The sequence below is a fragment of the Podarcis melisellensis genome, assembly GCF_964234715.1.
Source record: "Podarcis melisellensis genome assembly, chromosome: 8".
Taxonomy (NCBI): Eukaryota; Metazoa; Chordata; class Lepidosauria; order Squamata; family Lacertidae; genus Podarcis; species Podarcis melisellensis.
This window is the reverse complement of record NC_138540.1, coordinates 23,162,588-23,190,416: the sequence shown is the minus strand read 5'-3', so window position 1 is coordinate 23,190,416 and position 27,829 is coordinate 23,162,588. Positions and strand designations below refer to the sequence as shown.

At 45.6% G+C, this 27,829-nt stretch overlaps 1 protein-coding gene across 1 annotated transcript; it reads right to left on the bottom strand.

Annotated features, from left to right (window-relative positions):
• Window positions 1-156: 156 nt before the first annotated feature.
• Window positions 157-27,115, bottom strand: TNFRSF14 (TNF receptor superfamily member 14). The gene is made up of 8 exons (XM_081923843.1): window positions 26,967-27,115; window positions 17,846-17,954; window positions 17,020-17,145; window positions 10,633-10,788; window positions 8,965-9,055; window positions 7,233-7,420; window positions 6,224-6,240; window positions 157-2,904 (listed from the first exon to the last, which is right to left on the bottom strand). Exons 1-8 carry the CDS (start codon window positions 27,012-27,014, stop codon window positions 2,794-2,796), a joined length of 846 nt encoding a protein of 281 aa, XP_081779969.1. The 5' UTR covers window positions 27,015-27,115; the 3' UTR covers window positions 157-2,793.
• Between the last annotated feature and the right edge of the window lie 714 nt (window positions 27,116-27,829).

Below are 27,829 nucleotides of genomic sequence, written 5' to 3'. Positions count from 1 at the left end.
GTAAGGTATAATTATATATATATATGTATGTATATACAAATAAATAGAAAATTATTTACACACACTCACGCCACCATTTAATTTATGTTAATATTAATTCTTAAGCAAAGGATCTAAGCAACAATAGGCTAAGATAAGCAAGAACAGAACACCATGTCAGTTATGCACAGGGTTGCAATGGCATGTTTCAGCTATAATTTTTTATTTATGATTGCATTTATAATCCACTTTCCTCCAAGGAGCTCAAGGTGGCCTACATGATTCTCCCCCTTTCCATATTATTCTTACAACAATGAAAAAGGTATGGGATTTGAACTGTGGTTTCCCAGGTTCTAGTCCAGGACTCTAACCACTACACAACACAGCCTACAAAACACATGCAGATATAAATACAGAATCACTATGAAATTGTGTTAACTGCAGGTGGTGGCTGCAAGCCTGAGAGTTCTCATCCCATCCCTTGGAACATTTAGTTGTTCTTTTTAATGCAAATCTCTCCCATAATATATATGTAGCTAGTCAACGGAAATTACTCTCTGCTTTTCCAGAGATCACCTTGTTCTAAGGAACTGAAGGTTTCACATTATTCTGAACTGAACACCTACAAGGCATTTGGGTCTTCAGCTGGGAACTTTGCCAGAGATATGCACACGATTCACCCTCTATGATAGTTTACCAAAGGAAGGAACTGCTGCATTTCTGTTCCCTGTTCCACACTGCTATTGCTCTGCAGCACCACCACTGCAGCTGGCCAGAGAGTAGAACTGCAGCTTCTAATTCAGCAGGTGCTCAAATTACTTACAAAGCCAGTTGGGTTCCAACCAAGCAAATAACGCAGGAGTAGGAACCTTAGGCCCAGGGAACAAATGCCGGCCTCCCCTGAGTTACCTGAAGAGTGGCAACTGCTCATTTCCAGACAACCAGACTCACCTTTCCTCCAAACGATGTTGAACCATTGAATGAAATCAGTTCCTTCTGGTCTCCATGGTCCAATTCATCCTAAGAAGGCCAATGTCCAGCTGCTGTAGTATTCTAAGCCTCTCTGTCTAGACCTCTAAGCTCTGAAATTCTGATAATGGGTCTTGCTGGCTTGCATGAGGATAGAGTCGGGTCGTGCATAGAAACTAGCCTGCTAAATGAAGGCAAATGTGATTTTTGTTGCCCCCCCCCCTTCTACTCCTGCCTCTGGCCCTCTGGTATGTGGCTCCCAGAAGGTTGCCTGGAAGGGAATGTGGCCCTTGGATTGTAAAAAGTTCCCCACCTCCGACTTAAGAGACATGTGGCCCTTGGGCTGAAAAAGTTTCCCGATTCCTGGTCTGTGGTTATCTTGATACCTGCACTCTGAATCCTGCACTGTTCTCAGCTGCCTCTTGGCCTTGCTGTCTGTGACCTAACCTGGACTCTAGCCAAGTCTTGCCAGTAGCCCAGGGTGTTGCAGTGCTCTCCCTTTCCCTATGTCTATCCAGCTTCAGATCCCATCTGGTAGGCCACACATGTCTCTGTCACACCCTAAGGCACCGCAGACTTGGAAAGGCAAAACTCCTACACTGCTGGCCTGGAGAACCTAAGGAGATGCCCTGTTAGATCAGGTCAAAGGCCTGTCTGGTCCAGCATCCTCTTCTCAGTGGCCTACCAGATGCCTCAATGGGAAGCCCACAAGCAGGACCTGAATGTAACAGGGCTCTTCTCACTTGTGATTCCCAGCAGCTGGTATTCAGTATCCTACTGCCTCTGATTATGGGTGCAGCCTGCTCTTTCTTGCTGCCTGGTTGCTTGGGCAGATGGTGTTACATTGGCTAGTCACTCAGTTCTTTGCTAGTTGCTCTCCATTTTGTCCATGATCTGCCAGGGTTTAGCCCAAGTCTGTGAGCTGGGATTGGACCCTGGATACTGCCTCTGACAACACTCTCGCAAAGCAGAACTCATTGCATTCAGTATGGAGTAATGTTATACACAGAGACACAGACACAGACACACACACAGGTTTTTCATGCTCCTAGAGTATGATTTTACCCTCATCTAAAGAGCAGGTGGAAGTAAATTTGGGTTTCCCTGCCTCCACCATCTGAGAAATATTGAGTGAAGCTTATATCATTTCCTGGGAGAGTTTCCAGGCACATGGCATCGCCCAACCGTTCCCTGCACCATCTGATATTAGTGTCAGAACTCCATAGAAAGAAAGCACCAACCTCTGCGAAGGCCTGACTGGTGGAGGAGCAAAGGGACAGAGCAAAATCCTCCCCCAATTCCGACTTGGTTTCAGACCCTGGGAAATGCATTTTATTGATGTAGTGAACCTCCTGTGTCAGAAACACTCTAGCTTCTTTCAGAATACCAGAAGAGCCCTGCTGGGGATCAGACCAAAGGCCAATACGCCCTGCCTTCTGTTCTCGCAATGGCCAACCAGATAGCTACAAGCAGGACCTGAATGTGTCCATACAAATCCTTTTCCTTCATGAATTTGTCTTTAAAAGTCATCCAAGTTGGTGGCCATCACTATATCTTCTGGTATGAATTTCATAGTTTGATGGTCTTTTCCTTTTCCCCTAGATATGTTCTCTCTTCAGCCTTGATCTGCCCTTCAGTGAAGATTTCCACATCTTCCACTTTCATCACTGAAACTTGCTTCTTCAAGATGGAAGATGAGAAGCGCAGAGGGGAAAATAGCCACCTCTTATTTTATATTGCATTTACTAATGTGTTTTCTCTCTCTAAAAGTTCATCCAGTGCATATGTCCACGGCCGTTGCTTGCAAGGGGCACCAGGGCTTTCCGCACCAAAAATTCTGGTCACTCATGCCATTGTGAATGCTGGTTCTCCAGGGTGTTGACCCGTTTCCTGCATAGGTGCCACCATATTGTCATTCTCTTGAACAGGGAGATAATTTCCATTTCGTTGTTCCTCCTAGAACAAGGCAGATTTGTTTAAAATCAATACAATATATTGATGGATTCAGGCAATGCTGGATAAGTAGAAATGTGACTTTCCTCCAGCCCCAACTCTGATTCCACTTCTGATCACAACAGCACCACCAAGGGGTAAGATAAAAAGGTAAAGGTAAAGGGACCCCTGACCATTAGGTCCAGTCGTGGCCGACTCTGGGGTGGTGGCGCTCATCTCGCTTTATTTGCCCAGGGAGCCGGCGTACAGATTCTGGTCATGTGGCCAGCATGATTAAGCCGCTTCTGGCGAACCAGAGCAGCACACGGAAATGCCGTTTACCTTCCCGCTGGATTGGTACCCATTTATCTACTTGCACTTTGACGTGCTTTTGAACTGCTAGGTTGGCAGGAGCAGGGACTGAGCAACAGGAGCTCACCCCATCACAGGGATTGAACCGCAGACCTTCTGATCGGCAAGTCCTAGGCTCTGTGGTTTAACCCACAGTGCCACCCTAGGGGTAAGGTGCTTTACTGAATAAACACTGGATATTTTTTACGCTATGTTGAAATCAATTTTATACCAATGTTACTGTCTTAGTTTTCCCACAAAGGATCTAGGCAGTTTGGTGGGAGTTGCAGAAAACTGCCCATTAGAGATCTCCAGTGTCTCTCACAAATGTACAGAGTTGTATGCAATGTTAGTCCTCTCATCTGCTGGGATCCATTGAAATTAATGGTCATGACTAACTTGGGGTACTTAACTTTGGTGTGTCTACCCTGAGTGGAACTTGGTTGGATATTACCCACAATTCCCAAGTCTTCCTGCATGGATGTAGACCCAGGTGGGGAGAGAATCTGGTGCCCCACTAGATGTCGCATGGCTACACTTCCCATAACTCCTGACCATTGGCCATGCTAGTTAGGACTGACTGGGAGCTGGATTCAGCAACATCTGGAGGGCAGCAGGTTCACCATCCCTAGTCTAGACACCAACATTATCAGTTTCTGGAGATTATTCTTCCCCTGCTATTGAAAAGAGGAGAAAACAAAAACAGGGGTGTTTTTCCTGCTGCTTCCTTGGGGAGGCGTGGAATTTCTCTGACACATTTAGGAGAGGTTGGCCCACAACTTACTGATTCTCATCAGTACTTTATCCATTTGTTACATGTATCAGTCACTTTATGCAAAAGAAAACACCAGAAGGCAACTTAACAAGATAAAATACTACAAATTAAAGCCTGAGTTTCCCCATCCCTGTGGCAGATAATCCAGGAAGAAGTTGCAGGCAAAGTGGGCAGTAGGTAGCAGAGATGCCACACATGTGATTTTGGGTCTTCGTCAGCATCTATAGCCAGGGGCTCCTTCTCTTGTGCGCTCAGAAGGAGCCAGCAACTGAAGCCCTTCCACTCTTGGCTTCACACGCAGCCTCCCCTGCCCTCTCAACATTGAGAGGGCCCAGCCCTCTGCCAACAGTATTGAGGGGTGAGCAAAGGCAGCTCGGCTCCATGGAGTCGGCACCCCTGGTGGGTGGGGTCTAGAGGAAGTCTTTAAGAGAGCAGGAAGCTTAGAGGGCCAACACTGCAAGACTAGAAAGAGAAAGTGCAAGGACCTCCGGGTCGGCGCCATCGCCGAATGGCGGACTCTCTCCGAGCTCCGGAGGGAGTCTGCTGGGTAGGGGTTGGGTCCTCCCACGCCGGCGACACGGGGACCCTCAAAAACCGTGGGTGGAGATGCCCATGGACTTGGTGACTCGGCGGGCACCGTTTGCACCCCCCGACCCGTGAAGGAGCCTTTTTAAAGGCTCCGGAGCGGGTGCCGGGCGGGTGCTATGAGTCCACTGCTTCCCCTGCCCAGCGAAGCCGCATGCCATTTGGTGGAGAGCAACGACTTCTTCTTTGGAAATTTCGGATTTGGACTTAAAAGAACCCGTGAGTAAAATTATCGGACTTAAAAAGGCAAATTTGATCTATGAATTTGGAGTGAGCGGGGGGGTGCAAAAAGGAAGTCCGCCCCCCCTGTTGTAGACGGTCTAACGCAAGGATGTGACAACTAAGAACGAGATATGAACTTGCTTATTTGGAAAATTTTTAACCTCACGAAGGGAAACTATAATTTTGTGCTGGAGGAGAAGATTGATTTGTGGAACTAAGTTGCAACCCCCCCCCCCCCGGAACCGGGAACGAACTGCTATGAGAGGCTGGTGAAGAGACACAGAAACTTTGACAGCTGTCAAAGTAGGTGTCAAAGCAGGGAAATAAAAGAGAGCTTTGTTACGATGGCTTTGCTGGCTTGTTACAATTTGGACATAAACTATTGGAAACAAAGGCAACAAGTTATTTGATTTTTGGGTCTGACTTTGAAAGAAATTAAGTTACTAAATTCCCTCTAGAGGAAGGATGGAACATTGCAACAGTAGTTGCAAGTGGAAAAATACTATGAATTTGAACAGGATTTGTTATCTCTTGGGAAAGCTGCAAAAACGAAGCATTATTTTGTCTACAGAGGTCTCTATACTAAAGGAGACAATGGATTTATCTATTGAAGAAAGGAAGGGACTTGACGTAAGTTATGTTCCTGAATAACAAAAGCCTCTGTGGAGAACAAGAAGTTCCTGAATTAGAAAGTTTCTGCAGCAGAACAGGAAAAAAGCAACCTGAGGAATGAGAGCTGGACTAAATTTGAAGGTGGAGCATTTGGGAGAGTTTCTTTGAGATTGGTCTTTCTGAAATTAAAAACAATTAAAAGATGGCAAAGTGGAGCTGAGACATAGATGTGGACGTACCAGGCCGGCAGGAGACAACTGGATAAACTCTGGGGATCAGAACCGGGGAAAAGGGGGGGGAGATTTGGAACCCAAAGGCTATAAAATTTTATATTTCTTTCTTTTCTTTTTTTTCTTTTTTATTGTTTGTTGTTTGAAAACAAGGGAATTTGTGGAAGGGAAATGGGGTCGATTTTAGGGAATTATATAAAATATAAGGAGAAATGTTTAATTAAGGATAATAAGATAAACTAATTTGGAACAAATGTGTTATTTAAAATTATAAATAAGGTTTTTAAACTTGGGTAAGAACTTGTGGAACCAACTTAAGGGAAGTGGGATACAAGAGGGGGAGGGGGGGAAGTCCGGGAAAGATGTTATTGAAACTAAGTGCAAACTATATCTGTCTTTTCTTTCTATCTTTCCTTTTCATTCTGGAAAACTTTAATAAATATTATTTTTAAAAAAATAGAAAGAGAAAGTGCAATAGCAACCCTTAATATATGCTGAAATTGCATTTTGAAAGGAATATGGGCAGAAGAAAAGAAGTTGTAAAAGGCATATGTAAAAGAATACTCACCTGTACTCTGGCAGCACCTGTGAAGAAGAAGAGAAGAGCTTTTTTTTATTCAAAAACCCAGTAGAAGACATTTCTAGATGAGATTTTCTAAAATGCCTCCATTTGAGAATAGAAGGAGCAGCATTGACCAGGCAGACTGGCCCTCCTTAATGTTTAGCTAAAAAAAGGCAAAACCAAAAACCCTTTTCTCCTAATTTGAACATGTTGGCTTGAGGTTGCAGCCAACTAAATTCTACTCAGAGTAGACCCATAGAAATTAATGAATATGACTAACTCAGGTCCACTAACTTCAGTGGGTTTACTCTAATTTAGTTAGATACAACCCATACTAATCCACTGAGATTAATAAGAGCCTCAGTGGTTCCTTATCCTCTGCACATTACAGGTGTGCCATAAAAGAACCAACTTGCATGTGTTAAGGAGACATCACTGATCAAGCAAGCCAGAGAGAAGTTGAATGACCTCTGTCCATCAAAAGTATTTCACTTTGGACAGGGCTTGGTAAACCCTTTTTTCAAATCAAGGGTCAAATTCCCTTCCGGACAATTTTCTGAGAGTCACATGGCAGTAGTGGATGGAACTAGATAGATAAATGGGCAGAGGAATGAATGTAAAATTTACCTCTGTACACCTGGCAGTTTCTGCACTCACTCCCCCTGTATCCTCCATCCAGGCATACAAAAAGCATCTTCAGATGTCATGGACATGGTCCAGAGAATGCAGAGCAGTGCCAATGATGGGTGTGGCCTGGAGAGAGCTCTGAGGGCCACTTAGAGAGGCTTGGAGGGCCACATTGGACTCCCCCAGGCCTGATGTCCCTCATCTCTAGCTTAAAAGCCAAGTATACTTTCTTTGTCCTCTCCAATCAAGCAAAAGGCAAGCAAACTAAATGAACTGGGGTTGGGGGAGATTTTTGACTGCTCAAAGTAGAGTTCCACTTGCAAGACACAGGAAGGCAGGTTCTGGATTTGTTTTTGCTTAACTACACATGCACTTGTTGCACACTTACGTTTTTTGATGCGCTTCCTCCATTGCCATATTATGAAGCCACATATTAAGCCAAGAACCAGCAGAACAAGACTGCCAGTAGTAGCTACAAATACCGGCACAGGCACCTGTTTCTGGCCGACACATGCACAAACTGCATTGGAAACTGCTGTGCCTGCTCGTTCTTCTATCATGCCTGCCTTACTGCAACTGAAAATTAAACAGAAAGGGTTAAATTAGGGCTGAATGTTCAGAAGAAGGCTTGATATTTGTGGAGACTAACAGAAGGGCAGTAAAAAAGGACCCTGCAACTGCTTGTGGCTGAAACAAGCTGGATGGACAATCTACTACTCAGTGGTAGATTTCTCTGGACTTTCTGTGTTTGTGCATATAGATTAATTGCCAATTTCACTTGGATACTTATTTGGGAATACCCAGGCTGTCTTTATTAACTTAAGCATTTAAATTAGGTTCAGTAAGATATAGTTATTAATGTTAGCTGACAATCTTGCTTGCTTGCATCCTCCCTCCCCCTTCTAATTTGCAAGGAATTAGCGAATCAGGCAATTTTAGTTTCCCTTAGTTTCTCATTTTTCTTATCTTAAATCATGTGGGGGGGGTGCATCAAACTGCAATTTTTCTTTTTTAAAAAAAAATCCTCATGAAAATTACAGTCATTTTAGTGCAAATTTCTCCTGATACACACATTTTTCTATGCTGTTTTAACTAATGTACACATTGTTGAAAGGCATACTCCCTCATGTAATGCATTTGTGCGTGTTATTTTCACCAATGTGTGCATTTTTATGCACAGTTACCCCTAATATATACATTTTTTTGTAGTAAACATTGGTTGTAGACATTGGTTGCATTTGTGGTACTGGGAATTTTGAAGGATAATTGTTTTCTGAATTAAGTATTGATTTGAGAAGCAGAAAATTGGTAGCTTTTGTAATGGTTCTAGGGGTTGCTCGTGCGTAAGTTGCCGCCACTCCTGGCTAGGTTACCTGGTTGAACCCTTTCTGTCTGGACAGCCCTTCACTTCGTGGCTGTCTCAGTCGCTGGCAGAATCCGTCAGTGGGCGTTTCTTGAACTTCTTCCAGCAAAGAAGTTCTTTGACGCCAAGTCTCCTCCTACTCTCCCTGTGCTCTCCCCCCTGGTCTCCGGTGAAGAGTCCTGGAGCCTCCTCTCCGATTCCCCCCTCTCTCCCTGGTGTTACACTGATTTCCTTCCCCAGCAGATGAGCTGCCTCTCTCCCTGCTGGGACCCTCTCCAGCATCGCTCTGGAGCCTTGCCTCCGCCTCTGGCTCCGATGGCAGTTCCCTGACAGCTTTGTTTCAAAAAGCAAACAAAATTGAATTTCTTCCCCCATTCTCAATGTACTTTTATCTTTAAATATGTCTTTTAAGAGAAAACAATTGATACGTTATTTCAGCCGACAGCTGTATTGCAACATTCAGGAATTGTGAAAAATGGCAAATAAGTAAGATCCGATTTACATATTCGTCTGCCAAATATGGATCTATTTGTCTTGCAGTTTTTCTGGACCTGGATATAATCTAACCTCTAAGCTTTGTACAAACCAAGTTAACAGCTCACTAAGTATATCATCTTCACGCTTAGTTCTTTAACTTCCTAGCAGTAATGGGAAGGAAACAGCACTGAATGGAAAGAGGTGTATGTAGAATTAAGAGTGGCATCACACAGCCACAAACTGGAAATGCAGCTGTGAGAGAGTCTTTAGTGGCACCTACTTAGTCCAAGGTTCACAGGAGGTGGACATCTCGGTCTCTGAATAGGTCCCAGGAGGACAGGGTACAAACTGGGTGTCATTGGTTTCTGTGCCTGAAAAAGAACGAAATGAGCGGAATATTTTATATGCTGCTACAAAAGATAGAGCCCTTTGCACCTTCCATGCTTATGTCCTGCTTGTGTGTTGGGGCATCTGTTTAGTTGCTGTGAGATCAGGATGCTGAACCAGAAGAGGCCTTTGGCCTGGTCCAACAGGCCTCATCTTGTGTCATAAGGACACATTGTCTTATTGGACAATGGTACCTCAGGTTAAGTACTGAATTCGTTCCGGGGGTCCGTTCTTAACCTGAAACTGTTCTTAACCTGAAGCACCACTTTAGCTAATGGGGCTTCCTGCTGCCACGCCGCCGAAGCATGATTTCTGTTCTCATCCTGAAGCAATGTTCTTAACCCAAGGTAATATTTCTGGGTTAGCGGAGTCTGTAACCTGAAATGTATGTAACCCAAGGTACCACTGTAGTCCCTTGTTGCTTTTAGAGTCAATAATCTATTCACATAAGAACCATAAGAAGAGCCAAATGCCCATCTCATTCAACATCCTATTCTACCAGTGATGATCCAACTGTGTTGATGTATTAAGCCGAGGGTGGGAAGCCTTTTGCAGCCTGAAGACAACATTCCCTTCTGGGCAGCCTTCCAAGGGACACATGTCAGTGGCTGGTGAAGCCAGAAGCAAAGGTGGGTGGGACAATGGATGCAAATTTATACAGCAGACTAGTTTCTACACATAGACCATCCTCCATTCAGGCAAGCGGCCTGATCAGAGTCCAAGGACATATTCTAGCCAGGCAAAACAGTCATGTGGAAAGCAAAGCCAGAGAGGGGTGCAGCCTGAGGATAGTCTGAAGAGCCAAATAGAGTGGCTTAGAGGGCCGCATTTGGCTTCTGGCTCTGAGGTTCCCCATCCCCCTGTATTAAGCACATCTTAAGTCGGATGGTTTTATGGTTGAGTTTATGCTCACTGTGATAATTATTTTTCTTCTGAACATGGGAGCTATAAATAAATTATTTTTAAGATAGGCAGAAGAGTGATTGCACCAAATCTCCAGTGAGACAACAGCTGCCAGGATGCTCATAGCAAAAACTTGGAAAGGGACAAAAATTCCATCATTGAAAGAATGGTAAATTAAATTTTGTGAATATATAAATCTGGCAAGACTCACAGCATTCATAAGGGGACAATCGGACCAAAAATTATTAAAAGAATGGGGATGTGCTAAGGAGTATATGAAAAAATATTGTTCTGGAGTAAGCATATTGATATGTAATGAATGCTGCTTTTTCAGGATTAAAGAAAGAGAAAAATGGTGTATAAAGTATAAAGATAGAGGTAATCTACATTAGACACAACAACTTAGAAAGAGTAAAAATTTCGAGGTCTTAGAACAAAGTAAGGAAGTCAGTATGTGTATATGTTTGTAATGACTAGATTAGAATGATGATATGGTTTTATTTGTAGGTGTCTTTTGTGTGTGTGTGTGTGTGTGTTCTTTTTTCTCATTTTTTTTCTTGTTTGTACTGTTTTATTTTGGATTCAATGTTTGTAATTTTTGTTGTAATTTTGCATTGAAAATATTTTTTTAAAAAAATAAATCTCTACTGAGACTTACCTGGCTGTGTCACCATAAAACCAGGTGGAGAAATGGTGTGCTTTGAGCACTGTTCGCAATCTTGGTTGATGAACTGAGTGCAATAATAGCCAGGCTTGCAAGAGCAGACTGTGTTCTTCGTATACGTGCATTCTTCTTTAACCCTTAGATGGGCTCCTGCCGGGCACAATCACAGATATGAGGGTTTGTGGGGGCCGCTGCTATGATTGTTATTATTTTTACATGCCACCCCAATCTCCAAGTGGTGGCAGAATCCATGAGCTCTAGATGCTTGTTCTGCTTCTGTTTCCTTGGCAGGAAGGTCAATGGAGACTGTGGTGTCTTTAGGATATATGGTTTTATCTACACATATACACAACCTGAGCATGAGATGGATCATAGCATTAACACCTACAGATCTTGCTTCTCCATTAGCCACAGCCTTGGATTCAGCACAGATCAGGAATGTCTCTGTGTCCCCAGCTTCCATTCTGCTTGCAGCTCAGCACACAAACACCTGGCTATTCTTCTCCTACCTAGCAGCTAGACAGAGGAAATGCCCACCCATTAACCTGGAGGGCGCCATCACCTAGCTCTTAAACCTAGCTCATTCTTTTGTGATGCTGACGAGGACAGTTAAGTAGCCAGCTAAGGCCAGACACTGGTCTTACAATAAATCAATAAATGTCTGACCAGTTCAGCAACATTGACCAATTATATATGCATAATTTAAATAATCAGTAAGACAAGATATTGAAATATGAACATGCTTAATTAAAGGATCCTAGTCGTTTTTCTCAGCACCTTGGACAGGTCCCCAGACTCAAGAGCTCTCCTCAAGTACCTTCTAGTGATGACACATGTCCCCAGGGGCCCTGCCTGGTGGTGGCAGGCAGCCATTTTAATATATCACTATAACCCTGACATAGCCTTGAACAAGGGCATTGTGGGAAATGAAAACAGTTTCAGGCCACTTCTGCCACTCACATAACCTTGTGGCCAAAGACCCTAAACCATGGAGGTGGGGAGCAGCAAAGACATTCAGCGAAAAGATTCATCTTACATCCACTAAGAGCAAGGCCTTGACCAAAGTGTACAAATCTAGATCAAACATTCTGTTGGAGATGCAGGAAGTGTGATGGTTCAGAATTTATCTGGTTAAATTCCCTGGTGTGTGTCACCTGCTGACGTCAGCTTACAGAAGCTGGGCGGAGACAGAAGCTTTTAGAAGCTAAGAAGGAGGAGTTTTTTCCTGTACTTTCACTTCTCTCTGTGTATCTGTGAGAGAAAGATGTGCCTTTGGATATGGCTGAAAGAAGCCCCGGTCTTTGTTGGTAGAATGTTTTAATAAAGAGCTGTAAATAGACGAACCTGTCTGTGTGTGCTTACAAGAAGCAAGACTGCTTTACACCGCTGTTCAACTCTGCTAAGCCGTGACCTGAAGGGAGCAACAGTGGCGCAGCTGTGAAGAAGTGTGCCGGACCCGCTGTAAATGATTGATTGGGATCGTAAAGCTGTCTGAGATCGCGGCCCTATCGATCAGGGAGGATCGATATATATCCGAACAGGTTATGGAAGGTCAGCCAACGCTCGTAAAGCAGACGCTGTGAGCCTCAGGAATGCTTTGAAGTTAGCGTTCTGAGGCTGAGGGGCCGTCGGAGGCCAACGGGAGCTGACTGGGTGCCGGAGAGCAAGAATGATTGATTGCCTGCTTCCGAGAGACAGTGAGAGCTTCTGATACACAGAGAGCTGGAGCTAAAAAGCAGCTAAGAGCTGGTGGCTGAGACGCAGCCGATAACGTTTCTCCACGGAAGGGAGAGCCAAGCAGCTGGTACGGAGTAAGTACAGCTTGGGGCACCTTGGGAGAACGGGAGAAGATGGCTGAAAGCCAGAATATACCTCTGGAAAAGCTCACTCTAAAGAGTTGGGCAACGTGGTCCAGAAGAATAAGGGGATGGTTCTTGGTTGAAGGGCTCCGGGAAGCAAACCAATGGGAGCCAAAATCACCCCTTGGCTGGCCAGCAGCTGGAGCAGGAGATGCAAGCTGTGGGGCTGTGTTGGCTGAAGATAGCCAGAGGCTGCATCAAGAGCTAGAGATGCTCAAAGCATGCGTTGATGCGTCACTGAGGCCTCATTTGGAGGGCATAGAGACAGCGTGGGCTGCCTGGAATTTGCTGAAGGGCTTGTGTGAGGCGTCAGCGAAAGGCCAGAGCCCAGGAGAGGCAGAAGGATGCCCAGAAAGCCCAATGGGGGCTGGGACAGTGTTGGAGAGCTGTTGTAATGCTTCTACACGTCTGTGTGATGGACTGAGTCCTGGAGAAGCTGGACTGGCAGGCCCTGTTCCCGATGGATTGGCCTCTAGGAGCGCTAGTGAGCAGATCGGGGGGGCGAAGAGTTCCAAAGGCAAGTTTAAACAACTTTCCCTTTGTGCTGAAGCAGAGAGCAGCTTCAGGGGGGGCCAGGCTGGTGGGAGGCGCCGTTCCAGAAGGAGGAAGGCCAGGCCAGCTGGGAGGAGCCCCGGGCAGTGTTTTTCCACTGGAGTTCAACGTCGGCGTGGCAGTTGCCCCCACCGGAGCAGAGAGCCGATGCAGGATGTTTGCATAGACTTTTCCCATGGGAATCAGGCAGGTTTCCATGGCAACAGGCCTGGGAAGACAGGCAGGCGTGGAGCTGAGCCAGGTGGTCGTGGTAAACAACAGGAAGAGTCTTATCAAGTTTCTGCGAGTATGGCAGTGTTTGAAGACGGCCGAGTGAAAGATTCCGAAATGGCCTTTGTAATAGACTCTGCAGCTAACCGCAACATGGTTCCAGAGACCCCTGCAGTCGAGATGTGGAATTGCACAGCAGTTCCGAAGGGACAGACTATTAAGTTCGCGAATGGACAGAAAACTAGAGTTTCCAAGTGCACTAATGCCTTTCTTTCTGTTTTACAGGAGACGGTGGATTTTTGTATTGTTCCAGAGGTTCATCACTGTTTGTTATCTGTGCCTTATTTGTTAAGTAAGGGGTTCAAAGTTTGTTTTGAAAATGATGTCTGCACAATCTCCAAAGGGGGGAGGTTACTGGCCAAAGTGCGGAAGGGACAGAATGATCTTTTCATTCTTAAAACGTCTCTTGGGGGTGAGGGGAAGGTTGAGAAAGCACAAGCGTTGCGTGCTACAGTTCCCAAGCAGCGTGCTACAATTCCCGCTCATGATGCCTCATGTGCATGCGTATGGCATCAGAGAACGATTCACAATCCTTTAGAGGATTTGCAGGTGTTACCTGAGGTTGTTACAGGTTGTAAGATTAGAAATTGTCAAAGTGCCATTAATTGTGACACTTGCAAGCAAGCAAAGGTGAGAGGGTGCAGTTACCCAAAGGTGGAACGTGTAGCCACTAAACCTTTTGAGCTGGTACACATAGATTTGTCCAGTCCTGTCAAGGAACCAAGTCTAGGGGGAGCCAGGTTTCTGCTAACTTTTCTGGATGATTTCTCGCAGAATTCCTGGGCTCACGGTCTCAAATCCAGGGAGGATGCAGCACAGCTGATCAAGAGCTGGATTGAGGGAGTGGAACTAAGGTTTTCCACCAGGGTTCAAGCGATCATTAGTGACAGAAATGCTAAGTACACTGGTTCTGCTTTGCAGAAGTTCTTTCAGAAGAGAGGGATACGTCACACAGTTATTTCACCCCAGCAAAGGGGGGTGGCAGAGCTGAGGAGTGGAGCTCTGGTTAAGGCTGCACAGGTGATGCTGAAAGAAGCCAGGTTACCTCCTGAGTTTTGGGTGGAGGCTACTAGGGCTGTGTCATTCACCTGGAATCGTGTCTACAACTCACTGGTGGGTGACACACCGTTCTCTTTGTTAAATGGCCGAAGACCCCAGGTTCACTTTCTGCGGACTTTTGGGACTCCTGCGCTTGTCTCTTTGCCTAAAGCTTTGCAAGGGCCAGATGGAGCCAAAGTCCAGAAAATGATCTTCTGTGGGTATGAGCCAGAAGCCCGTGCATGGCGGTTTGCTTACCCGTCAGGTGATCAGAGTAAGGTGCTGATCAGTAAACACGCTGAGTTCTTAGAGGAGGTTGTAAAGTCAAAGACTCCTGTCAGGCGTGATGTTCTCTCAGAATGTCTCTCTGATCCAGAAGACAGTTCTGATGAGGCAGAGGAAGAAGTGGCTGAGGCTGCTGATGATGACCAGGTCACTGACCAGGGTCAGGAGCAGGATAGGGCATCTCCACAAGTTGTTAAGAGACTGCCCAAGAGTGAGCCTAGTTCTCCTGTGACTGTAATGGAGAGGATTCGAAGACGCTTTAAGTCAGAAGGAGAATTCCATGAGTCAGAGGGAACACCTGAGTTTGTGCCTAGGAGGTCCAGTCGCACAACAAAAGGTATCCCACCAGAGAGGTATCAGGCCACAGGTGCGTGGGTAAGTTTCGCACAGTGCGATTCTGAGAGTTGTGAGGTGGTTCCACAAATGCCAAACAGGTTTGCCAAGGGAGGGCACAAGGCATTGGGGAAGGGATCGATCTCACAAGGTGTTACTGAAGATGTTGCACAGGTATCACGCAGGGACACAAGGGGGGGTGTGATGGTTCAGAATTTATCTGGTTAAATTCCCTGGTGTGTGTCACCTGCTGACGTCAGCTTACAGAAGCTGGGCGGAGACAGAAGCTTTTAGAAGCTAAGAAGGAGGAGTTTTTTCCTGTACTTTCACTTCTCTCTGTGTATCTGTGAGAGAAAGACGTGCCTTTGGATATGGCTGAAAGAAGCCCCGGTCTTTGTTGGTAGAATGTTTTAATAAAGAGCTGTAAATAGACGAACCTGTCTGTGTGTGCTTACAAGAAGCAAGACTGCTTTACACCGCTGTTCAACTCTGCTAAGCCGTGACCTGAAGGGAGCAACAGTGGCGCAGCTGTGAAGAAGTGTGCCGGACCCGCTGTAAATGATTGATTGGGATCGTAAAGCTGTCTGAGATCGCGGCCCTATCGATCAGGGAGGATCGATATATATCTGAACAGGAAGGTGGAAGGCACCATGATCCAAATGTGGTGGAATTGCAAAAGAATCAGGGAATTTGGGGAAACAATATATAATGAACTTTAAAAAAATGTTTACATGTTCCTTTCCAAAAAAGCCTGAAGTCTCCCTGCTAGGCATAATGAGCAATGAAATTCCAAAAAGGGTAAGGAAAATATTTATGTATGTGGTAACAGCAGCAAGAATTTTAATTGCTAAGGTATGGAAAGGAGATTCTACACTCTCAAAATTAGATTGGCAAAATAAAATGTTAGAATATGCAGAACTAGCAAGATTAACAGTAAGACTCTGAGACCGTACAGATCAAATATTTAACAGAGAGTGGAATATTTACAGAGGATACTTAAAAGAACATTGTAATAACATAAATTCTTTGGCAGGCCTGGATTGATTTCTGCATGAATTAAGAGATCGATACAGAATTAACAGGGACGTGGGTGGCGCTGTGGGTAAAACCTCAGTGCCTAGGACTTGCCGATTGTATGGTCGGCGGTTCGAATCCCTGTGACGGGGTGAGCTCCCGTCTTTCGGTCCCAGCTCCTGCCCACCTAGCAGTTCGAAAGCACCCCTAAGTGCAAGTAGATAAATAGGTACCGCTTTATAGCGGGAAGGTAAACGGCGTTTCCGTGTGCTGCGCTGGTGCTGGCTCACCAGAGCAGCTTCGTCACGCTGGTCATGTGACCCGGAAGTGTCTCCAGACAGCACTGGCCCCCGGCCTCTTAAGTGAGATGAGCGCACAACCCTAGAGTCGGACACGACTGGTCCGTACGGGCAGGGGTACCTTTACCTTACAGAATTAACATAACAGAATAATTTAGGGGAGATAAATTTAAGTGTGCAGCTGTAATGAAACTTAGGAACCACAATGGGGGATCAGAAGTCATGTTAGAAATAATGATGGATGAACTCAATCTTTTCTTTTTTGTGTGCACAGGAGTGTTAATTTTGAATTGCTTTTCATTGATCATTGTATATTGATTTGTTTTTGTTTTGTTTTTAAAACTAATAAAGCATTTTTTAAAAAGAGCAAGGCTTTGAGGGTTGCAACCAGTGCCAATCCTACTCAGAGTAGAGTCATTGCAGGTAATGGACATAACTGAGGTTCATTAAATTTAATAGATATACTCTGACGAAGGCTTAGCTGGTGGCTCAAAGGGTTGTGGCTCCCCATCTGCAGAATGGCCTTCTTAGTGAAGTCTGCCGAGTGCCTTTGCTGGCATTTTTTCAGCGCCAGATAAAAACCTAACCTTCCCCCCCCCCCAAGGTCTTTGGATAGACTGATATGGTGTTGTTTTCTTACCAGTGTGCTGCCTGTGTATAATGCATTCATATTCATGTTTTGAAATGTATTCTAAGTCACTTGGGTAATAAACAACAAGAAGAATTTTTACCTGATTCACATTCTTGACATTTAAAGCACTCTATCAGCCCATTTGACCGGTTCGTGTATGTCCTCCAACCACAAGGAACACAGGTTGTACTGGAAGTAGAAGTGCAGTGTCTCTCGACTCTGTATCCTGTGGACAAATGGGAAAATGGCGCCCCTCCTCTGAATCCTAATTTGTTAAACAGGCTCCTCAACGAGGTCTAGGTGGGGACAATACCGGGAACTAGTGTGGCCAAGCCGGTGAATGAAGGGGGCAGTGGGGCAGTGGCTAGGACCCATGTGCCCCACCCCCACCCCCTTCTCCACTGCTGCCTGAGGTGACTGGGGGCAGCCTGGGGAAGCAACAGCATGCTGGAGACTACTGGGGAGAAGAAAAGGGACCAGAAGAAGAGTGTGGATTTGATATCCCACTTTATCACTACCCAAAGAAGTCTCAAAGCGGCTAACAATCTCCTTTCCCTTCCTCCCTCACAAAAAGTACTCTGTGAGGTGAGTGGGGCTGAGAGACTTCAGAGAAGTGTGACTAGCCCAAGGTCACACAGCAGCTGCATGTGGAGGAGCGGAGACACGAACCCGGTTCACCAGATTACGAGTCTACCGCTCTTAACCACTACACCACACTGGCTCTCAGAGAGGAGTAGGTGGTCGAAGTTCCTATCCGTAGCTGAAGGAGAAACAGCAAAATTGTGCGAATATGCCCCTCTTCTTTCTGGATCTGCCATCCCACCTGGTTGTCCCCAGCTACCGCCTGAGGCAACTGCCTCTGCAAGGCCAATGGATGGGCCGGCCCTGTTTACAGGGAGAAGAAGAAGGGTGTCATGCCTTCTTACCTGGATTACACTTGGGGCAGCATTCGCCACGGATATAATACTCTGAATCAGTACAGGAAGAGGCTTCCTGGTAGAGAAGCAGCTGTGTTGCGAGGAAGATGCAGAAGCTCTTTCAGGGAGAACAAAAAGGAGAGAGAAAGGAGACTTTAGTCTCACTGTGCCCAGCTCAGTGCATTCTTGGATTACTCCTATCGTTCTCCCCGGCCCCGGCTCTAGGTGTCCTAGAGCCCTCCTACCTCATTCCCAAAGCCTGGTAAGGGCTTGCCCAGCCTTGGGAAGGAGAAAGGTGGACTCTAGGGCCCTGTCAGAACTGGGAAAGCCCAGCATCCACTGCATCCAAACTCTCTAATCCCAATAGATCTTGGTTTCAGATTGGTTGTTAAATATGTACAGTCATACCTTGGGTTTCAGATGCTTTGGGTTGCACAATTTCGGGTTGTGCACCACGCCGAACCCGGAAGTACCGGAACTAGTTACTTCCAGGTTTTGGTGCATGCACATAAGTGCTAAATTGTGCTTTGCACGTGTGCAGAAGAGCCGAATCGCAACCCGCACATGCGCACACACAGTGCTGCGGGTTGCAAACACTGCGGGTTGCGAACATGCTTCCTGTACGGATCACATTCACAACCCGAGCATCCACTGTATTTGAATAGCTACTGAAATATGAATTTTCATGTTTATGTATTTATTTTTAAGTCAGACCTTAATGCAGAAACGGTACTGAACACACTTACGAATTAAGACATGCAAAACAAACACTGACCAGAAACTGACTAGCATAGTAGCCAGGGACTTTCCTGAGGGCAATGTCAGCCTCTGGAACAGGAAGTGCCTTTTGCACTCACAACTTCTCCTAAGCAAGAACAACCTCTTCCTGGTTTCGATGTGCTTCAGTGTGCCTCTCTGAAGCCTGACTTGGATTCTCACCTCTTTCCCTCCAGCACACACACACACACACACACCAGCCACAGAGCCTTGCTGCCCTTTGACAGTTGCTCAGACCTGCCTGGCTAGGTAGGCCTGATCACGGCAGTGGCAGACTTTGGGCTCTCAAATTTCGAAGGCCTTCTGTGCGACACTAAAATTCAGGGGGAGGGCTGCCTCTCCTGTTGTGTTGTACACTGTGCTTGCATCAGCCGTGCCACGCTAAGACTGCCTCTGCTGATGGTGCCCTCAAAGCCCAGTTGATGACAAAAATGCTCTGTACACAAGTGGCTGGAATTAAATGCACACCAAATATGGGACAAATTTAGTAGACCTATGTCAGTCATTAATTTCAATGGGTCTACTCTTAGGACTGGCCATAGATGCAACTCAGTAGATCTACTCTGAGCAGGACTTAAGATATCACCCAATGCATTTTTGTATCTTATTTTCATAAACATGTGCCTTTCTATGCATCCATCCATACTGGAGAGCTGCACTGCAAAATTTGGAGCAGTGCACATTTCAAAGGAGGCTCATATTGTGTCGGGTCGGAACAAGTGAATTAGGGCAATTTGCTTTTAAAACTGCACTGAGTTGACTTTTTCTCCGTACCGTACGTCATCCTCCCGTACATCAAATGCATTCCTATGCGCACTTGCTTGGGAGAAAGCCCAATGAATACAGTGCGATTTACTTTTGAGTAAACATGCTGACAATTCTGCTGCTAGAGAATGTTTTTAAAATGGGGGGGGGGCAAGGCAAGGAACAGGAGGTCAAAAACATAGTGTACTTCTTTTATTTCTCCACAAGGTGGCACCCCATGCCTGTCTATCAAAGTGGGTGGGGTGGAGGAAGTAAACAAAGAATTGACCTATGCACAGGGAAATTCCCAGAGCAAACAAACCTGGAGTTGTTTCGTGACCTGTAAAGGCGTTTTTCGGAATGCTCATTACCAGTCACGGTGTTCAAACCTATATTGGTGTCAGCTGCGTGAAAATTTGCATGCAAATAAATTCAGTGGTAGGTATGAAGCAGAAGAGAAGAACTTGAACACCTCCAACACTGTTGGACTCAAACTCTAATCAGCTCTGGCACGCATGCCCAGTGACCCAGGATGATGGGAGTTGTAGTCCAACATCTGGGGGACCATAGGGTCGCCATGCTTGAAATAAAATTAGAGGACTGTAATCCCAAACCTACTTAATAGGGAGTAATATGATAGGATGATTTGTTGTTGTTAATCACTTTTCTCACAGAATGGCCCAAAGTAATGTACATTAAAACCAATTAAGAACATGCAATAAAAACACAGCTATCCAGACAAGAGGCAGGACTTACAGATCACACCATGCTAAAAAGAAGGCTGCAATCCCATCCATCATATCAAGGCTAAAAAGCCCGGATAATGAGAGAAGCCTTTCCAGGCATGGCTCCCTGGGGAGAGCATTTCACCAGCAGGGAGTCGCCACTAAAAAGGCCCACCCAAAGAAGGGCTTCATATTGATTACAGGGTCTGGGTTCAGTCATGTGGGATTACCAATATTGCTGAGCAGATTTGTATTGAATTCTGCTGCAGACTGTTATTATTATTATTATTATTATTATTATTATTATTATTATTATCATTATTTACTTATATCCTGCCAATCTGACTGGGTTGTGCCAGCCACACTTGGTGGCTTCCAGCAGAATATAAATAAAATAACGAAACATTCTATGATCAAACATTAAAAACTTCCCAATACAGGGCTGCCTTCAGATGTCTTCTGAAAATTGTATAGTTGTTGATCTCTTTGACTTCTGACGGGAGGGAGTTCCACAGGGCGGGTGCCACTACCAAGAAAGCCCTCTGCGTGGTTCTCTGTAACGTCCCTTCTTACCATAGGAGCCAACTCCTAAGGGGTGAGGTCCCTTCCCCTCCCCCCATAAAATATTTGAGGGGGTCTCCTGCCCCAAGTTGATGGGCATTCCCCTTCAAATGGTGTTCATGTGCCATGTCTTGTGATCAGTTATGAGGGACAGGGCTTACCTGCCCCCCAATACTTTATTCAAGTTGGCACCTCTGCTTCTCACAGTGAGGGAACCGCCAGAAGGCCCTCAGAGCTGGACCTCAGCGTCCAGGCTGAATGATAGAAGTGGAGTTGCTCCTTCAGGTATACTGGGCCAAGGCCATTTAGGGCATTAAAGGTCAGCACCAACACTTTGAATTGTGCTCGGAAATCTACTGGGAGCCAATGTAGATCTTTTAGGACCAGTGTTATATGGTCCAGGCAGCCGCTCCCAGTCATCAGTCCAGCAGCTGCATTCTGGATTAGTTGCAGTTTCCGAGTCACCTTCAAAGGTAGCCCCACGTAGAGCATGTTGCAGTAGTCCAAGCGGGAGATAACCAGACCCATGGATGCAGAACCTACCACTTGTAGTCCAAGTGGTCTTGTAGTCCAACAACATCTGGAAGATTACACAGGTTCTCCTGGTCTGTCACTGAGGGATAAATGCAAGCATAGGAGCGAAAAAAAGCTACAAAAATGTAGCCAAGTATATATTCTTATAAGAAGAAGGGCAGAGAAATCGCTGTGATGTGCTAACCTAATGTGGGTGGGTGGGGGGAACCATGGTTACAAGCAAAGCCTGAAACTAATGGAATCACATTAGCTGGGAAATTCTGGTTTCACAACGTTGCAGCGTCATGATGGAATCTTTTGAAATCTTTCTGCTGAAATCTGGTGACTAGGGGTCAGCAGCACTGCACTCAGAGAAGGGGACAAATGCTTTCTTCTGCTGCTGCTGACTTTGTCAGAGACCAGCTCCAACAGGAAACCCTCAGCTATCTTGGATCCCACAGCTATTTTAGTCTACCCAGTGTGGTGTAGTGGTGTAGAGCCAGCGTGGTGTAGTGGTTAGAGTTCTTGACCTAGGAGTCAAGGGTTCAAATCCCCACTCGGCCATGATGATGAATCGCTGAGGGACCTGGGCCAGTCATTGCCTCTCATCCTGACCTACTCTCAAAGAGTTGTTAGAAGGATGAAATGGGGAGGGGGAGAACCAATGTATGGCACCTCAAGCTCCTTGAAGGAAAAAAGGTGAGATATAAATACAGTGGTACCTCAGGTTAAGTACTTAATTCGTTCCAGAGGTCCGTTCTTAACCTGAAACTGTTCTTAACCCGAAGCGCCACTTTAGCTAATGGGGCCACCTGTTGCTGCTGTGCCACCAGAGCACAATTTCTGTTCTCATCCTGAAGCAAAGTTCGTAACCCGAGGTACTATTTCTGGGTTAGCGGAGTCTGTAACCTGAAGCATCCATAACCTGAAGCGTATGTAACCTGAGGTACCACTGTACAATAAATTAGCAGAATGGTGGAGGATGTTGCATTTTTCAAGCTATCAAGAATATTTGGATTTTTTGTATCTTAAAGCTGAACTTGGTTATAACTTTAGTCCCTACTTTGGAAGTGCTTAAGAGATTTATTTTCACACCTCTACACATGTGGGCAATGCTGGATTTACATATAAGCTAAACAATCTATGGCTTAGGGCCTCACTCTGTTGGGGGCCTCCAAAAAATTCAAAGGATAAAAAACCCTGGATGTACATTTCCAAAATATAAGATAAAAAACAAATAAAATAAAACCTACATACAGCAACAGTGTTTGGTGTTGTGTAGGCTCCTATGATGTAAGTAATGGGCCTCGCCTGCTAGCCTGCTCCCTAAAGTATCACTGATTTGCTCATTTCTATGCACAGATACCTATTGGGTCCATAAATTTCCATATAGCATATATCCAACACACACAAAAAGTGACAATTTGTTGTTGACAAAGGCCAGCTGGACATATAAAGGGCCCCATTACCTTCAGTAGCTTAGGGTCTTATCAAACTGAAATCCAGCCCTGCATGTGGGTGTTTTATTATGTTTGTGTACATACAGAGACATACATGGTGATGCTATTTTATGTAGTTTGGTATTTGCATTTGATTTGTATTGTGCATCATCTGGAGTAGAAGAGGGGAAACATTCTTGGCTTGAGGGCCACATTTTATCTCCCATTCAGATAAGAAAGATGCAGGGTGTGAAGATATACTCCATCCAAGTTATTAAGCTGGACCAGTGAGCTGGACCTGGGGACAGCCCCCAAGGCCTAATACAGAGGCCTGGACCTGATGTCCCCTACCCCTCAGCTAGAGAGCTCGGTTCATATTTGGCCAATGTGTGCCAGCAAACAAATGAATTCCAAATGGAATCCAGGGAATACTCAGCAAATTCCAAATAGAATCCAGTTTCATAGTTTCTGGTGAAGATGTGGTGGAGCAGTATTTCAATTATTTTGACCAACAAGATGGCACGATGGGAAACAGCTCCGTGGGGGGCTATAAGCAGGGCTCTTTTTCAGCAGGAACTCACTGGAACTCAGTTCCAGCACCTCTCAGGTAGGCGCCATTGCCATTGTAAGAGAACAAGGGAGGTGTTTGTGGCTACTTCTGGCACCTCTTTTTCTAGAAAAATAAAACTGGCTGTAAGAAGTCATCCAAGAAGTCATGCCAACAGACCCTGCGGAAGTGAGACACCACAAACCCACATTGTGACCCAACATGACTCAGGAACATTTCTTCCCCTTCGTGTGTAACATTCTCTGAGACATTAATCGTGCTACACAACAGGTTGCAGAAGTGAAAGATGCCTTGCCAGACAGGAAATAACCTTTGTAGTTAAGAGAACTTATTGTTATGTTCAGGGCCACTTCTTCCTATCCGTTTTTCTTCTGTTTTACTTCTGCTGTCAAAAACTGGGAAACCTGACAGTGTGTGGGGTCTTTTACTTAAGAGTAGAGGGAAGTGGGGTTATGAGCAGAGAGTTTGTGGGTTGTATAGTAGAAGAAGAAGAGTTTGGATTTGATATCGTGCTTTATCACTACCCTAAGGAGTCTCAAAGCGGCTAAGATTCTCCTTTCCCTTCCTCCCCCACAACAAACACTCTGTGAGGTGAGTGGGGCTGAGAGACTTCAGAGAAGTGTGACTAGCCCAAGGTCACCCAGCAGCTGCATGTGGAGGAGCGGAGACACGAACCTGGTTCACCAGATTATGAGTCTACCGCTCTTAACCACTACACCACACTGGTAGATTCTCTGGCTGCCCATCTACAACAAAGCCAGGTTCACAGTCCTTGTGTTAATTTACAAAGCCCTGAATGACTTCGGTCCGAGGTACCTTAATATCCGAGCTCGATCACTGAGATAATCAGCAGGACCATTGTTGGTTGCACCCTGAGTTGGTGGTGCTCACCTGCCCGCAGCAAGAAACCAAGCCTTTCATGTCATTGGCTCAGTCCTGTGGAATGCTCTACCAATAGAGATTCAGCCTCGACTTTAAAAGCTTGGTGGGAGGGGCATGCCAACTTTCAGGACATTTTCACAGCTTGCGCCTTGGAATCCTGACTTCTGGGCTTTCTGCTTGCTGCTGAGCCTGTGCCACAATCAGTCTGAAAACAGATCTCCCCCTTGCTCTCAAGTAAGACTTTCTATCATGGTGTTTTGGGATGGGAGGCTGACAGTTGGCGGGTGGTGATTTTGAGAAATTCCTGGAGGTTTGGGAGGCATTTGTTGCCATTAACATAGGGTTGCCAGACGTCCCCAGTTCCTGGGGACAATCCCCGGATTTGCAAATCTGTCCCTGGACATTCCATCCCCGGAATGTCCCCAGATTTGCAAATCTGTCCTCGGGAAACGTGGCAGCGGCAGCCTCAGCAGCCTGGAGCCAGCCTGGTAGCGCAGTTGGCTCTGGCTGGCTTCAGGAGCTGCTCGCTGCCATGGTACCCACCATTTTTCCTGCGCCTCAGCAGTGAGCAGCGAGCAGCTCCTGAAGCCAGAGTCACCTGCACTACCAGGCTAGCCCCTCCTGGGCAACGGCCACCTGCCCGTGACTCCCAAGCCTCCCCTGATCTGTCAAAACAAAGGGGGAAGGAGATCAGGGAAGGCTCAGGAGTCATGGACGAGCGGCACACCGTTGCCCAGTTTTTTAAAAAACTGCACATTTATGTTTCTCAGGCTGCGAAAGAAGGGCTTTGCACCTTGATACAATATGCATGTGTGCTTGGGCCCAGGGTCTTTTGCCTCACCATCCAACACTACTGACTCCCTGTTGCTACTCAGTTTCAAAAAAGAAAAAGAAAAAAGTGTCACTGGATTCATTGAAAAAAATCTGGTAACCATACCTTAACGTCCTTCTCTCTTTATGTTTGATGCCCTTGCAATGAACAGAATGACTTAGTGAACATTCCTCAAGGCGGACACCTTTCAGAGTTCCCCTTGAAGACAGGTAGCTCACTGGGTTCAGTTCAGGTAGCCACCATATTGCCATTGAACCTGGTTATTGAGGAGATAAAGTGGGATAACCCACCCACCCAACTATGTCATCCTCAGGCTCTCAAAGGAAGTTCAGGGTACCCTGCGATAGGTAGCTTGATGAGCACTCCTGTAACATACAGACTGGCCTGACAGGTGAGTGTTCACCTTTTGAGGTTTTATTTTTAAAAATAGTAATCATGCAACTTTCTGAATACAGAGAGCGACTCACCAGAAAGGTGAAGATTTGTCACTCATCGCACCAGACATCACAGGCACTAGCCAATAAGTGCCTGTGACGCTTCTGCACCCACGCAACTGCTTGCAGCCGACACACACACCCTCCATCGTCCCACATTTATTTCCACCACAAAAAAAGAAGGTCGCTGAGAGAGGATGTCTAGATCGTACTCAGTGCCTGAGTAATGACGGTGTTGTGGTTGTGCTAAAAGTAGAAGTCAAAAACCTAAGAAGCCTGTCATATAATTAGGTGCACTTGTGGGTTTCTTAAAAAATAGCATCAGTTCCCATGCCATTGGCAAACGCCAGTTTTGAAATGAAAGGTGACTTCAAAGGTAGCCCAGCCTTCGATCAGATGGGCCAGGAGGCTGGAGGACTCAGGACAGAAGTGGAACATGCAAGGTTTGGGATACACACAGATCTTGCCATGATCTAGGGAAGCCGAACAGTAATTCCTCTCTTTGCACAACCTTAAAGAAAAGGTTTCCTAGGGGAGTAAACAAAGGCTGTTAGGCTCAGATCCTGCAACCATCTACCTGGGAGAAAGTGCTACAGCCTGGACCTTACTTAAATATGCACAGCCTTCATGGGAGATTTGTGACCCTTGAGTTGTTATTGGACACCATCTCCCATCAGCCCTACCCAGCACTGCTAGTTATCAGGGGTGATGGGATTTGAAGTCCAGGGATTTGCCTGCCCTAGTTGTTCAGGATCATTGCTGTTACTAAGGATGGGGGAGAAATCAGATTTTGTTTGCATTGAGAGGCAAACCTACCTAAAATTCACTTTCTGAAATGATACGCAAACTGAATCACAGCTGCCCTTCAAAATTTGCACTTTTCCATGCACTTCTCCAGGCAAGTAATGTGTGCAAAAATACATCTGTTAAAATGCAACCCATGGAGAATATAGCATACAAATATGCATTATATAAGAGGGAATGGTTTTGCAAAAAAAGGTATACATTGGGCAAAATTGCCTATGGAGATATGTTCTGTCAGGAGAAATGTGCACTCAAATGCTCATGAAATCACAAACCAATGTGAAAATGTGGAGAACAGAACTTATGAGTGCAAAGATGAGAAACTGAAATGGACAAATTTCCCCGTCCCTCCTTTTGACCCAATAATCTTATGATCCCCAAATAAATTTGCACATTACCAACAATTCCATTGTTTACAATCCTAAGCCAAGTGTACCTTTTGACTTAGTGGAATAAGCACTAGCTAGCAATTACTGCTCATAGGAAAAAACACCCTTCACTTTCAGTTACTGCAATACCGAAGTCTTAGAAACAAACAAGTGGGACCTGAATTCCCAGTCCAACCCATCACAATGGCTCAACAACCAGGTAAACCAACAAAAGCTTTAATTTCTAAAAGGCGATGTTTGCCATCTGCCAGGTGTATTCGCCCTGCTACCGTTACTAGTGGAGACTGAGCCACACACTGGTCTGCTGAGAACAAGTGAGTTGGCAATATCCTCTGGCCCAACACCCACTCTCCTTGAAGCCCTCATTTTTTAGGAGGAAGGAGGCAGATCTCTTTATTACACCCTTATAGCATGAAAGGATGACCCAGGGGCAGGGTGCACAAAGTTTCAAAGTTTGCTTACCAGATGCATGGTGCTGAAAAAGGGGTTTGTGGAGGTTTCCAATTTCATCCAGTCACAAGGCAGACGAAGGTCATTACCCTGTAGTTAACTGCAGTCTTGTGTTTACCTCCCTTCGGTTCCTATAGATCCAGGATTTCTGGACTCCATATTCCCAGCACCGAGCACATTGCATTCTGAAGTTCCCACTGCTCCCACTGCCTTTGCCCTCTGGGCCTTCAGCCAAACGAGACCAAACTTGCCAGGCCTGTCCCTGAATCTCCGAGTCCCGTCAAACGAAGCTGTCACAGCTCCAAAAGTGAAAGTAAAATAAAAAAATAAAAATATCTCTCTGGCTGTGGTTTCTTTCTTTTCCCCAGAGGCGGTTAAATAATCGCACTCAGTTCCAGATAAGTTCTCCCCAGCCACTTCATTTCTCGGCACTGAAGCTGGTCTGCCTTTCCTCCTTCTATGCAAACTCTGCTCTAGATCCTGTCTTCCCAGAACTGTTTATAGATGGGAAATAGCAGGCAGGAAGCAGGAGGTGGGCTCCACTCACAACAGAGGAGGGAACAGCCTTGTCCTTCTGATCATGTTTTTTTAAAAAAGTACCTGGCAGCAGGACGGTGAAAGGAAACGACTCCAAGCGAATCAGTCCACCGGAGCAGTGAAGAGTTGAGTGAACTTGAAGCTAGGCAAAAACACCACCTGGCTCTTGAACTCTGACCACCAGACAACTGCTGACATTGGCAAACCTTTCCATTTCAGTATCTTTCATTTCCCCCGATCTTAGATTCAGGTCTCCACATTTCCACAACAATTTGTGGGGTGTTCTTTTTTCTTTAAAAGCACTATTCCTGTCGTGAAAGTTCACTCATGCAAATTTC